At 58.2% G+C, this 13423-nt stretch overlaps 1 protein-coding gene across 1 annotated transcript; it reads left to right on the top strand.

Annotated features, from left to right (window-relative positions):
- The first annotated feature begins 4662 nt into the window (after positions 1-4662).
- Positions 4663-6489, top strand: TNFRSF13C (TNF receptor superfamily member 13C). The gene is made up of 3 exons (XM_060023977.1): positions 4663-4798; positions 5152-5388; positions 5844-6489. Exons 1-3 carry the CDS (start codon positions 4663-4665, stop codon positions 6029-6031), a joined length of 561 nt encoding a protein of 186 aa, XP_059879960.1. The 3' UTR covers positions 6032-6489.
- Positions 6490-13423: the final 6934 nt, after the last annotated feature.

Raw genomic sequence — 13423 nt, 5'->3', positions numbered from 1 at the left:
AAAGTAAGAATCACAATTCCACCTCCCCCCACAGGATTGAGGCAAGGGATTCAGGTGACACGCAGGGCACAGGGCCAAGCAGGTGGTGAGCGTGCACGCTGCCGGTCCCTGGGCCTTGCCTGCTCCTCCCCAGACATCTTCCGGGGTCACTCGCACCTCTGTCCCCCTGTTCCGAGGTCTCACCGGGCCTTTCCCAAGTCTCTGGCCCTCCCTGCCACCCTTCAGTCCTGACGTTTTCTCCCCAGCACTTCTCACCTCCTCATCCACTGTATGGTTTTACTGTTGGCCTTTTGTCTCTGTGGTTCCCTGCTGTCTCCCCAGAACCTAGAACAGTGCCTGACTCGTAGCAGGTCTCAGTAAGTACCTGGTGTCTGCACGCGGAGTTGGCCTGTGCGTCACACAGGGGCCAAAAGCCCCCAGGAGGCCCCGAACCAGTGGCCTTGTCCCTCCTGTGTGGTGTCCCGAATGGTGCCTGCGGAGGGATGACCGCTGGGGAGTTCCCTGCTCCTCTCCCCCCCCACCCTAGCCTCACCGCCTCTGTCCACCTTACACACCTGCAGGCCTGGCCCCAGGAGGTGGGGACTCTCTTCCCTGTGGCCGTGAGGCTAAAGGGCCGGGTCTCCTTTCTGACCTCCCATGGAGGGCCCGCGTCCCCCAGCCTAGGGCCAGGCTGAGAGAACTGCCGGGGCTGCTCTGGCCAGGAACCCCTGGACTGCGTGTGTGTGTGTGTGTGTGTGTGTGTGTGTGTTTGTGTGCAGGGAGGCTGGGGGCTTGAGGCTAGACAGAGAGGGCCTGGAAGAGCCTGGGCAAGGATTTTCTAACTGCTTCATGGACAGGCATGACCTGCCCTTGTATAACGGGTTCAGGCGGAGAGGGGCCCCGGGGTCTCTCTGGCCTCACCAGGACTTTGTACTGATCTCCCTGCCTCTCCCACCCTCTCCCAGTGTCCAGAGGCCCAACATCGCATCCTTCCCACTCCCCGGTGAGGGGCCCTTTCTGGCAGTGTGCTGTATGTCAGAGCTAATACGTGAGAAAGGCAAAGGGAATCACTACTCTGGGGGCTCCAGCCGCTGTGACAAAATAAGACGGAGCGAGCGGGACTTCCCTGACAGTCCAGTGGTTAGGGCTCTGTGGTCTCACCGCCAAGGGCCTGGGTCCATCCAAGAAAAGAACAAAAGATGGAGCAAGAGAGCCAGCACAGCGCTCAGGACGGGCCCAGGGATGGGAAAGGCCAACAGAACCATCCACACCACGTGGCCCGTCTATGAAACACAAGACCTGGTTTCCTCTATGCACGTACACGAGAATTTAAAGGCATAAAAATCAGACTGGGATGAAAGGCTCCAAAGTGAAAACAGACTCCCTCTGGGGGCAGCAGGGAAATGCCCCTTCTTACTCATAGGCTTCTGTATTGTTTGAGGGTTTTTTCATGAGACTGTGTTCAGATATTACTCACAAAATGACAAATAAAACTAATTTTTAAGTACAGAATACACGCATCCCGGGTCTCAGAGCACTTTCACATCCAGATCTGGGGGGCTGGGTCTCTGTGCCCCTGGGGACTGCCCCCACCATGACACTGAGCTTGTCCAACAGGCAGAGTTCCCTCACTTCCCCAGTCCTGTCCTTGAGGCACGAAAGGCATAGGCCACACTTCGTAGTCGGCTGGACACAGACCCCCACCCAGGCCACCTCGAACGTGCTGGGTCATCCCTTTGCCCCTCAGAGCCCTTATTTCCCCATCTGAAATACTTTCATGATGATAACACCTGTGTCAGAACCATGGGGAGGGTGTTTTGGGGGGCATTTCAGGGATACAGATCAAGGGAGACTCCCTTTTCCCTGACAGACTCAAATTAATCGTCTTTTTAAAAAAACTCATCATTGAATGAAAACTTGAGAACACGATAGATTCCATCTGAAGGGTTTTTCAGCAACAAAGTCCCTTGTTTTCTGCTTCAACATGCATTGAGGTGATGACACCAAATTATTTAAAGTAAAAACTATCAAAAGAGCAAGGGAACTTTGCTTGAACCACGTTGATTTTTAGAAAGTTTAACTCTTCTCTCTTGCTCACATCTCATAGTTAAAAAGTGACGTAGAAGACAAATTTTAAAAATTAATTGACTTAAGAGCTATGTGAGAAAAAAAAAAAAGAATACGTTGAGGAATAACTTTTTACTACATTGGTCTGATGGTGAAATTTCTCTTCTTAACAACTCCTAAGTCGTCCAGAGATTCGAGGCCTCCCGCTTCCCTGTTTAAGAGGCGCAAGTGAAAAGGTTTGTTCTGAGCCAGGTGCCCGCACGCTCCATCGACACGTGTCCTGTTGTCTGCTCCGTCCTCAGCGCCTGGCTGTTCAGGCACATGGGAGGCACCCAGGAAACCTTTGTGTCAAACCTTTGAGTGTCTCCGCTTCTCCCTCAAGATGGCCTGCGCCAGGGTCCACGACCAGCAGCGCCACAACCCTCCCCCAGAGTCAGAGCAGCCACGGTGAGATGAGACAGAGGCCAGGGCAGCCCCTGCAGTGATGGCTCAAGTAAATGATCCCAGACCTGGCTCCACCCTCACCCAGGAGTAGCTTCCCCCTCCAGGCTCCCGACACCCAGCCCCCTCCACTGGGGTTAAAAGAGATGCCTGATGCAAGTCAGGGCCCTGGGGTAACAGGTAATAACAGCTTCCGTAGCGATGGCGATGGGGCGGGGCTTGGGGCGCAGTCTTCCAGCCTCACCGCCGCCCCTCTGCCCCATAGGAGGGCCTTCCCTGCCCTGACTCCTCTCCAGCTCTGGGCTCCCCACCCCCTCACCACACACCCACTCTCACACCCACACCCACCACCCCAGACCCACTTCTCCTTTGCAGTTGCCCCACCGCCCACACCTTCCTGCCACGGAGTTGCTGGCCCGTACGTAGGGGACGGAGAGGCAGTGGGCCAGGGCTCCCCAAGGCCGGCCAACTCAGGGTTCTGTGTGAGTCCTAGGGTCCCCGGAGCCAGAAACCTGGGGGCTGGCCTTGCTCCCCTCACTCCATGGCATCCCTCTTTCCTCCTAAACAGCTGCTGGCTCGTCCCCTGGCCCTAGGCTATGGTGCCAGCTCTGCTTACTTTGTCCAGTCTCCGACTCCACAGCAGCCGGGGAGAGGGTCCCTTCTAAGGCACAGCTCAGAGAATCTCTCCCCCACTCAGACACCTCCTGGGGCCCCTCACTGCCCCAGGCCTGCGGCTTGAGGCCTGGCCCTGCCCATCTGCAGCCTCCCCCTGAGGCAGTGGCCATGCCTGTTCCCAGAGCAAGCTTCCCCTTGCCCTTCTCTGTGCTTCTGCCCTTGCCCATCCCCTCTCTCTGCCTTGAAGGTTTCCCTCCCCCTTGAACGGCTAAAGATCTACTCCTACCCCTAAGCCCCCTCCCTGCCCCCGGGGCAGTTACTCTTTCCTCTGTGCACCTCCAGCCCTGACTGCTTAGGGGTCTGGTATGGCCCACCATGAGGCTCTAAGTCCGTGCTCCATGCTGAGGCTCTCTGCCAGCCCCTGCCCCCAGGGAGGGGGCAGCATATGTCCAGGAAGGTCGAGGGGGCTTGTGTGTCTGTCTGAGACTCAGTCTGAGAGACACAGGTGAGAGACAGGTGGGTCTGCCCCAAACACCAGGGAGTAGAGACAGACAGGAGGGGCCTCGGTGAGACACAGAGGCGAGAAAGCCTGGACACACACAGCGCTGAGAAAAAGGAGTCGGGTGGGTGAGCTGCCTCCTGCCTACTGGGCCTTGGTCTGTTCGTCTGTCTGTTCATCTGTGGATCTGAGTGTCCCTCCTGCTTAGGATCTGGAGACCGAGCTGTCCCTGAACCTACCCCGTCTGTGCCCTCTACTCCAGCCAGTGGTTCCTCGCTAACCATAGTCAGGCAAATCTGACTATGACACGCCTTGCTTAAAGCCCTTCATGGCTCCCCAGTGCCTTTCCAGCCGGAGTCCCAGCTTCTCTCAGTCAAGGGCCTCTGGTCCCAGTACTCCCTGGCCTTCATATTTAGGCCCTTGCTCACCCTGGGCGCTCCCCTAGACCTCACTCCACTAGCAAACACCTTCTCATCATCTCCACAAAGCTTTCCTGTCCCCTCCGTGGTGATCATCTTCATTGATGCCGCTGCCGTGAGGCATTGTCTCCCCCATCACCACCTCCAGGGTGGGAGTCGTCTGGGGCCTGGTACAGTATGGCCACTCAGGATGTGTTTGATGAACTGAGCAGCTCTGCCTGAGAAGGACAGGAGGGCTCCCCGGAGGAGGCAGGTGGGGGGGAGATGCCTGGTGAGCATGGTCTAGGACTCTGGACTGGCCTTGGGAAGCAGGACAGAGGAGGCCACCCAGAGGTCTGTGTCCCGATTAAGGGGCCCATCCTCTGCTCCCCAAGAGCAGGCCCTGGTTTGAGCCCCAGCCTCATCTCAGTGCCCAGCAGAGGGCCCGCCCAGTGGTTGTCTGGAGGTGATGGTTGAATGGAGAAACCACAGATAGAAGGTCTGGGGTGCTGGGGCCCTGGCTAAGAGTGGCCCCACCTGGTCCCACCCCAGCAGGCAGGAGGGCGGGGTGGGTGGTGGCCCCGCCCGGTTTCCTCCCCATGGGGCAGCAGAGGCCAGACTCAGCCCCAGCGGGGTAGGCAGACAGGCATGGGCTTCGGCAGCATGAGGCGAGGGGCGAGGGGCCTGAGGGGCAGAGACATGCCGGCCACCCCGCAGTGCCTGCAGGCCCAGTGCTTCGACCCGCTGGTTCGCAAATGCGTGGCCTGCAGTCTCCTCCGGACGACAGAGCCTAGACCGGGTAAGAGTTGAGCCGCGCTGACGGACGGCACGCAGGGCGGCCCTGAAAGGGGAGGGAGGGTTCTGCCGGGAGGACCCCGCCCTACCAGAGTCGCAGGCATGACCCCCACCTGTCCCAGGACGTCGGGGGGCATCGCGTTAACGGGCGAGGAGGGGGACCTGTGGGCTGGGGCCTGGATGGCGACCAGCCATCGCCGCGTGGCCCTCATGGCCCCCTCTCTCCCCCTCCCCCTGCCCTGCCCCGTCCGGCTGTCCCTCCCCTCCGCGGCCCAGCCTCGCCCCCCTCCGACCCTCCCCCTCCCCGCTCGCCTCTCCCCTCTGCCCCGTGCTCTGCCTGCCCGTCCCCTCCAGCAGGTGGCCCGAGCAGTCTGGCGCCCGGGACGGCGCTGCAGCCGCAGGAGTCGGTGGGCCCGGGGGCCACGGCCGAGGCCGCGCTGCCGCTCCCGGCGCTGCTCTTCGGCGCCCCCGCGCTGCTGGGCCTGGCGCTGGCCCTGGTCCTGCTGGGCCTGGTGAGCTGGAGGCGCCGACGGCGGCGGCCCGGCGCGGCGGCCGCCTCAGAGGCCCTGGAGGCCCCGGACAGAGACCAGGATGGTAAGTTCCGTGTCTAGGGGAACCGAGAGGGCTGGGGGCCGTCGGAGGGGAGACATGGCCCTTGAGGGGCAGGGGCAGGGGCAGGGTAAAGGCGTGGGGGAGGTCTGAAGCAGAGGCTGGGCTCTAGGGGGTGATGCAGACAGAGGGGACGAAGACTTGTGTGAGGAAGAGACACAAGGCTGGGGAGCCCGGTCGAGGGAGGGGGTCTGTCCTGCCCTCTCTCTGGACAGCCAGACTGGTTCCCACCCCTCCTCGCCCTCTCCCATTTTGCCAGCGCTCTCAGCACTTCCTGTCCTGAGGGCCGATCATGTGCCACCCTCCCCAGTCCCGCCAGTGGGGCTTCATCAACTGACTTCTCTCTCATAAGTCAGAGGGCTGTTCCTCCAGGGAGGCTTCTGGAACAGGGATGGGGGAAGGCTGTGACCCAATCCTGACCCTGCATTCCCCTGCCACCTCCCCAGAGCCCCTGGACGGTGACAACGTCCTCTCCCTGGGAACCCTGGATGCCACAGCTCCCATCTGGCTTCCGCCCAGTGAAGACCCAGCTACCACCCCACCTGCCCACAGCGTACCTGTGCCAGCCACAGAGCTGGGTTCCACTGAGCTGGTGACCACTAAGACGGCCGGCCCGGAGCAACCATAGCGACGGAGGGGGCAGGAGGTGGTCCCTGCCCTCCCTGCGGGCCATCAGCCAGGGGCTTAGAGATTGAATTCGGTTCTTCACCCCAGTTCTCACCCATCCCTTTTCTGGGAACCATGCTGCTCCCCGGCTAACCCTGCAGAACCACAGGCACCGCAGACCACAGGGTTCAGACTGCATGGCATCGTATGGCATGTTAGCATTTGGCTTAAAATCATACCATCTATGGCAGCCCTCAAAGGTCGTGGCTGAGCTCTGTGCTTTCGAGTGGTTGGGGTACTCTTTTTTAAGCATGGGGAAGCCACCAGAAACCAGAATGAATCTAGGAAAATTATCGAGTGGGAGGATGCTTAATTTGTAGCTGGGTGTTGTATTTTTTTTAATACTTGCTCTCAGAGCTGTCCTGCTTTTAAACTGATACAAATGGAAGCAATGGGTAACCAACTGACCTGTTTTCTTTGGGATTGAGTACAAGATGATTTTAAGAAATAGCCTGAATTGTGCTGATTCTTTGGTATCTGTATCCTAGGGTCACCCCTGAGCTTGGCCCAATCTGCTAGGACCTATGATGCCATTTTCACCCTGGTGGCAGCTTGCAGAGCCCCAGGCTGTAGCCCTCCCTTCCCTTGGGAGGAAGCCCTCTCTTCCCTTGGGAGGAAGTCTACAGCCTCTGGAGCTGGACTGCAGATTCACACTGAAGGCACACTGACAGGCATCTCCATCAGAGACCACCTGGAATCCCAGCTGCCTCCAGGGCACACTGGGCTGTACACAGGGCAGGGCCCAGGACCTGCAAGAGGCTCCTTGTTAGGAGGCCAGGGCAGGCCTCTGGCCTTGAACCAGCTGGACCTGATGTCCCTTGAGTGTCCTTCTCTTTGTGGCCTGTCCTCCTCAAGTGCTTGGGTCACTTGGCCACTCTGTGCCAGCCCCCTATGGTCACCCACCATCCCAGTGGAACTGTTCCTCTGACAGTGGTGCCCCTTGCTCTGGGGCCTGGAGCTGAGACCATCTCTTCCAGTTCTGGACCATCCTGTGCACTCAGTCAGCCGCTGACTTTCCTGCCGATCCTCCTACACAGGGACACAGGGTTAGAACCTCCTGGCCTGGACTCCACCCTGGACAGTGTCCTTGGAATTTGTCACAGCTTAGCACCCTGGGAAGGCACGATGGACTGGGAATCAGCAGATGGGATTCTGAGTACCATTTTGTCCCACTTGTAGGTTCTTGACCATGTTCCTTTTTTTTTTTTTCCTTTGCCATGCTGCGCAGCTTGTGAGATCTTAGTTCCCTGACCAGGGATTGAACCCAGGCCTTCGGCAGTGAGAGCTAGGAGTTCTAACCACTGGACCGCCAGGGAATTCCCATCTTGACCGTGTTCTGTTCCATGCATCAGTTGCTTTCTGCCCATCAAAGCTGCCCAGCAGACATCTGCCTTTCCTGCCCACCCCTTTCCCAGCTCAGAAGATAGTCAGCGGCCAGCAGTAGTTGGAGCCCCAGAACCTGGACTACTACATCTAAGCCTCTTCCTCTCCCTCCCAAACCCATCTCAGATGCCCCCTCCCCGCCCCCAGGCCACCAGGTGGCTGAGGTGAGGTCAGTGTGCGGGCACAGGCAGGAGGGTGGGGAGCAGGCCCAGAACGGGTCCAGCTTTCCACTTCCCTCCATCTCAGGATTCGGGGGGTCTGAGCTGTTCTCGGCCATCCGTCTCACGCCACCTTTTCTACCACAGCCAGGGGGTGGGCCCTGGAGGCGAAACAAGTGGGTGAACACCCCTGGGGTCCAGACACGCAAACCTCTGGCACCACCGTGTCCCCAGTGAACCCCTAGTCCAGTCTCAGTTTCCTTTTCTGAAAAATGGTGGTGGGGGTTGGACGCAAAGTTGTCCTCGTGGCCTGTGGCCCTCCGAGTAGGACTGGGAAGGCAACGTGGAGGATCCTCACTCCCCCACCCCCATTTTACAGATAAGGAAACTGAGTCTCTTTCCCAGAAGGAGAGTCATTGCTTTAAAAAGGCCTTGACCTTTTTTAAGACCCCTGTTGGTCAAATTGCTTTCCTGAAAATCTGGACCCGTTCATGTCCGTGAGCAGGGTGATATGGCGCATTTTGCAGGTAGGGAAGAAGAGGCCCAGAGAGGTGAAGGGATCTGGCCCAAGATACAATAAGCAGCGGTGGAGCTGGGCTCCACCCGGGCGCCTACCTGTCCAGAAGTACCCTGGCCCAGGTGCTCTGCTGGGGAGCAGCAGACTCCAGGCGTTGATCCCAGGCTTTACTCCTTGTTTCTATCACTACTCAAAGATTTCCCTCCCCAGCTGGTCTCTTTCTGCAGTAAGAGGGATCCACGATAGACTGGGAGAGCTGCTTGTTGGGATGGGAACTGAGGGAAGTAGCCCGCCTCCCACTAGCCTGTTTCTGGACAGTTTTTCCTGATGGAGGGTCAGGTGTCCCGGAGGTCCCCAGGGCCCCACGGGGGGGGGGTGGGGGCGGGGTTGGCTGAAGTCTCAGTTCCTCCTGGGGCTTCCTGCAGGCACGTCTCACTTCCTGCCCTGGCAGCCCTAGCTCCCGGCTCAGGCTGGGGGTGGGGAGGCCCAGCTGGTGAGGCCAGGGAGGAAGGACCTGACCCCTAACCTCCCTCTGTCTCGGCAAGGATGGCCCCCTTGCCTTTAGACGCTGCTGCATCTCTTTGGGCCTATCTCCCATATTCAAAACGGAGCCTGAGGACCAACCAGTTGTCCAAGATTAAAGAGGTCATGTGGAAAGTATGGTCTCCACCTCAGAAGTGCCTCTACTTCCTTCCTTCCCTGGAATGAAGACACCTTTCTGCCCAGGGCCCCCAACCCTTAGAAATTCCCTCTGGGAAGTGAGTTTCCCAGTGAGTTTCAGAGCCTGAGGCTCTGGTCTCAGGAGTTACCACTCCCATCGCTCATCTATTTACTGCACCGTTGATCACACCAGATGCCAGCACGCCTGCTTTGTGCCAGGACCATTCTGGTCAGTGCCAGGAGGTCAGCCTCAGACCCTGCCATTAGGTCCTATTCCAGTGGGAGAGACAGAGCGGGACACAATGACAGGACAGGGTCCTGATCCCTGCCAGAGCCAGGGAATGCCCCAAGCGCGGGAGTGACTAATTTTTTATATATATATATAAATTTATTTATTTATTTATTTATTTATCTTTGGCTGAGTTGGGTCTTCGTTGCTGCACGCAGGCTTTCTCTAGTTGTGGCGAGCAGGGCTACTCTTCCTTGCAGTGCGCGGGCTTCTCATTGCGATGGCTTCTCTTGTTGTGGAGCACGGGCTCTAGGCGCGCGGGCTTCAGTAGTTGTGGCACATGGGCTCAGTAGTTGTGGCTCACGGGCTCTAGAGCGCAGGCTCAGTAGTTGTGGTGCAGGGGCTTAGTTGTTTTGCGTCATGTGGGATGTTCCTGGACCAGGGCTCAAACCCGTGTCCTCTGCAGGGAGATTCTTAACCACTGCGCCACTGGGGAAGTCCCGGGGAGGGTGTGTGTGTGACTAATTTAGCATTTAGCGTGCTTTGGAGAGTAGGAGGTATGCCCTGAGTTCTGTGGAGTTTTCCTGCTGGAACAGAGCAGAGAAAGGGCATTCTTGGCCCAAGGAACTGTGTGCAAAGGTGCAGAGAAGAGGGGGCAGGAGGAGAGGCTGGAGACTTGGGCAGTGTGGCCCCTGAGTGCCAGGTGAGGCTGTCAGAACCTTCCCTGTGGCCATTCTGCCCCCATGGCACACAGGGGCACCCACTTCAGGGAACCCAGTGCTCCTCCAACCCCATCATTTGGTCTCACCCTTTCTGTCACCTCCGAGAAGCCACCAGACCCCTCTGGCCCTTCTCTGGGCACAAGGTGGGAGCTCATTCCCATTTGCTCTATTGTTGGTGGCTCAGGCCAAATTCTCCCTCACCCAGAACGGAAATTTGACCTCTCTCCAATATGAGCCAGCTCCCCAGCTGCCTGATCCTGACCTGGGGGTGGGGAAGGGGGGGTTGAGGGGTAGGAACCACTGCCCAAGATCACATGGAGAGTCGAGGAGAGGAGAAGCCAGGAGGACACCCATGCCAGTGTTCCAGCCCATGCTCTTTCCAGGGACTCTGCAGGGGTCCCGGGGCCCAGGGGGCCTCTGAGCATCTCCTCACTCCCCTGAGCTGCAGAGACTCTGAGGACCAGCCCCGGGTGTCCTGCATGGATCTAGGACGGTGCCAGCGACTCCAGGGCAGGTGAAAGTCTATCTCGGCAGCTCCTGCGGTCAGCGAGACCGGTGGCACTTCAGAAGGCGGGGCTGTGGGACGGAGTGGGTGGGGCCAGGGCTAGAGGCGCGGCGAGGGCGGGGTCAAGAGAGGTGGGGCTGAGGAACCCCGAGCCTCCAGGTAACACGAAAGGGGCGGGGTCAGGAGCATGTAGAAGGGGTGGGTTCAAGGCCCACCCGCAGGGAAAAAGGGAGGCCACGGATGAGCGGAGGCTACCAACTGTAGCCTCTCTAAACTCTGGACCACCGCGCTCACGCGGGGTCCCCATCCTCAAGCGAGGCCCGAGGACCGCGGCCCGAGCCAGGAGGGGTCCAAATGCAGGGCATGGCCCCGACTCTGGGGAGAGGTGGCCTCCCCCACTCCGTCCCCCGCCCTCCGGCTCCGGGCTCGGAGCTGACCTCGGAGGTGTGTCCCAGGAATGGGCAGGCTAGTGGGTCAGGGAGCACCTGTCCCGGGTGGAGGCGCTGTACGGCCTCTGCCGAGCACCGTCCTCTCTGGGTCTGTTCCCGTGCTATGGTCTTGGTGGGCAGCTCCGGATTTGCACCTTCACTGGGTGATGCGGAATTAAGAAGGGAAGCTGAGCTCCAGTTCCCAGCACCACCACCCCGAACCCCCGCTCCCTCGCAACCTCAGGAGCCCGGGGGTACCCTCCCTCCCACAGGCAGCTGGAGCCTGAGTCACGAGCTGCCTCTCATGGAGACAAAGGAGGCTCAGGCCCTCCCCTCCAGACCCCGCTCCCGGTACTGGCTTCGCATCTGCACTAGCAGGGAGTACGTAGTCCCCTAGAATCTCTGCTTCTTGCGTAACCCTCCACCGTGGACAAAACAAAAGCAGTGTGGGCTTGGGAATGAGGCCTTTGAGGCTTGTGGACGACACCCACAGTGGCCATCACAATCTTCTCAGCACCGCTGTGGCGGGGGCTCCCAAAAGGCTGCATGTTCCTGGGTGTTTTTCATCCAGGGACCCATTGGCTTCTTCCTGCAGCCCTGCCAAAGAGGAGCTAGCAGCCCATCTTGCAGATGAGAAAACTGAGGCCTAGAAAGGTCGACTGGTCTTACTAGAGCAGGAATTCTAACCCACAATAGTCTGGTTCCAAAATGAAGAATAAACAGGAGCTCTCAGTGTGAGGGGCTGGAAAGGCCTTCCAGGAAGAAACAACCTGCTGGAAGGCCTGGGGGCTTATGGAGGAGCTGTCGTGTCAGGCGTTAGTCAGGCACTGGGTGTGCTGCTACTGGGGGTAGGAACACCTGCCTGGCCTCTGGGCTGGGGTCCTCCAGCTGCTCTCTCTGTTTGTACTAAACTGGCCAGAAGGTAGGTTTGGGGCTCACAGGGCAGGTTCCAGGCCATACCCCAGCCCTTCCAGGCTGTGTGCCGGTCACAGCAAGTCATTTCTTCTCCCTGGGTCTTGGGTTTCTCTCTAGGAGGGCTGGGCAGACTGGTGACCTACCACCTAAAATCAGGACACTGAGGCCCAGGACAGGTTTTCCTTAATGTCCACAACCTCTCCTCTCAGGACCCTGAGCCAGAGCTGGACACCAGGCGAGAACTCAACAGTGAGGGAAGAACACATATGCAGAGGCATATCCACACTGACACACACATGTGCGGGGAAGGCTCTCATAGCTGTGCCAGCACCAGACATGCACACTCTCACTCACATTCGTGAGCACACTCAGACACCTGCACACTCCAGCTTTCGGAGCTGGGGGTGGGGCGGGTTCCCTTCATGAACAGAGACACGGCTCCTCTGCCCGCCACATGGGGCTCACTGCAGATGCCAGGGGTTATTTTAAGCCTGGATCAATGGATGATTTTTGGTGACACAGGCTTGGGGACGGCGGGCAGTGGAGATGAGGGGCTGGTGCTCTGGTGCCTTGCTTTGGAGAGAGACCCCAGGGTCCAGGGAGGGCAGCCTGGGCAAAGGGATCCCCCCTTAGCTGGACTGCTCCCTCTAGATCCCCTTGCCCAGCACATGGCTGGGCACCTGGAGGACAGTGTCAGCTGAATGAATGGCCAGACCCCAGGGCTCAGCCAGTTAGCTGTGGTCTGTCTTTGCATTTGCCCTCTCCTGCTTCCCCCACTGCAAGGCTATGTGTTCACATGGAGAGGACATGGAGCGCCTGGCACAGACCTGGTAGATGTGGGCATCTGTTGTTCCCGGCTGACCACTGAACAAGACTGAGATGGGGAGGATGGATGTGGGGAGGAGTTGGAGGTTGGACATCAATCCCTTGGGGGCACAGTGGAGGGGACAGCTGAAAGCCAGCTCCTTCATTGGATAAATGGATATATATATATATCTCCTGACTGCAGTCAACTTGGGGTGGAAGCTGAGCAGAGCACCCAATGATGCCAGGACAGTGGGGGCAAGAGAGGGGCCCAGGGAGGAAAGCATTGGAAGACTTGTTCTGGGCCCAGTAGGGTGATCCTACCTGGGAAGAAGCCACAGTCCCAGGGGGCAGCGACAAGCCTCTTTAAACCTAGTGCCCAGCAATAGGGTGGGAAAGTGGGGAGAAGCAGTCACCTTCCAAGACCCAGTAACACAGAGGACTGCTTGGCAGCGTGTGACGGGGGCACTGATACAGACTGGACAGTTTGTGCCGTGGTTCCCATGTCTAGGAACACCAGCTAAGGGAGCAGAAAAGGATGCACCAGAAAATACAGTTATAATATATAAATAAACAGAATAATAATCTGAAAGTTTGACAGCAAAAAGCAAACTAAAAGCCAGTTACAAAACAGTATGTAAAGCCTCAGTTATCCCTGGTGATGGGATTAAGGCAATTTCATTTTATCCCTTTGCTCATCTAGTTTCTTTTTTCTCTAAAATGGTAATAAAGTCTTTTAATGGGGTAGTGTCCTCCGGGCTGGGCGTGTTTGTGGGGGGAGGGGGGAGGAGCAGGCTGTCTCTGGCCAGGGCACAAGGAATCACCCTGATGGGGGAGGGCATTATAGGGAGGTCACCTGCCTTCCCGTTTTAGCCTTGAAATTAGCCTGTCAGCCCCTCATCTCATCAGCAGAAAACTGATCCTCCTTTAAATGTAAATCCTTCTCCCTCTTCCTCCCTCCACCTCCTCCATTTTTATAAGCTGATCCCAGTTGCTGAGTGAAGAGAGGATGCAAGGGGGAGCAGGAAGGGCC

The sequence above is a fragment of the Delphinus delphis genome, chromosome 11, assembly GCF_949987515.2.
Source record: "Delphinus delphis chromosome 11, mDelDel1.2, whole genome shotgun sequence".
NCBI classification, from domain to species: Eukaryota; Metazoa; Chordata; class Mammalia; order Artiodactyla; family Delphinidae; genus Delphinus; species Delphinus delphis.
Note: the sequence above shows the minus strand (reverse complement) of the source record. Positions and strands in the feature narration are given on the sequence as shown.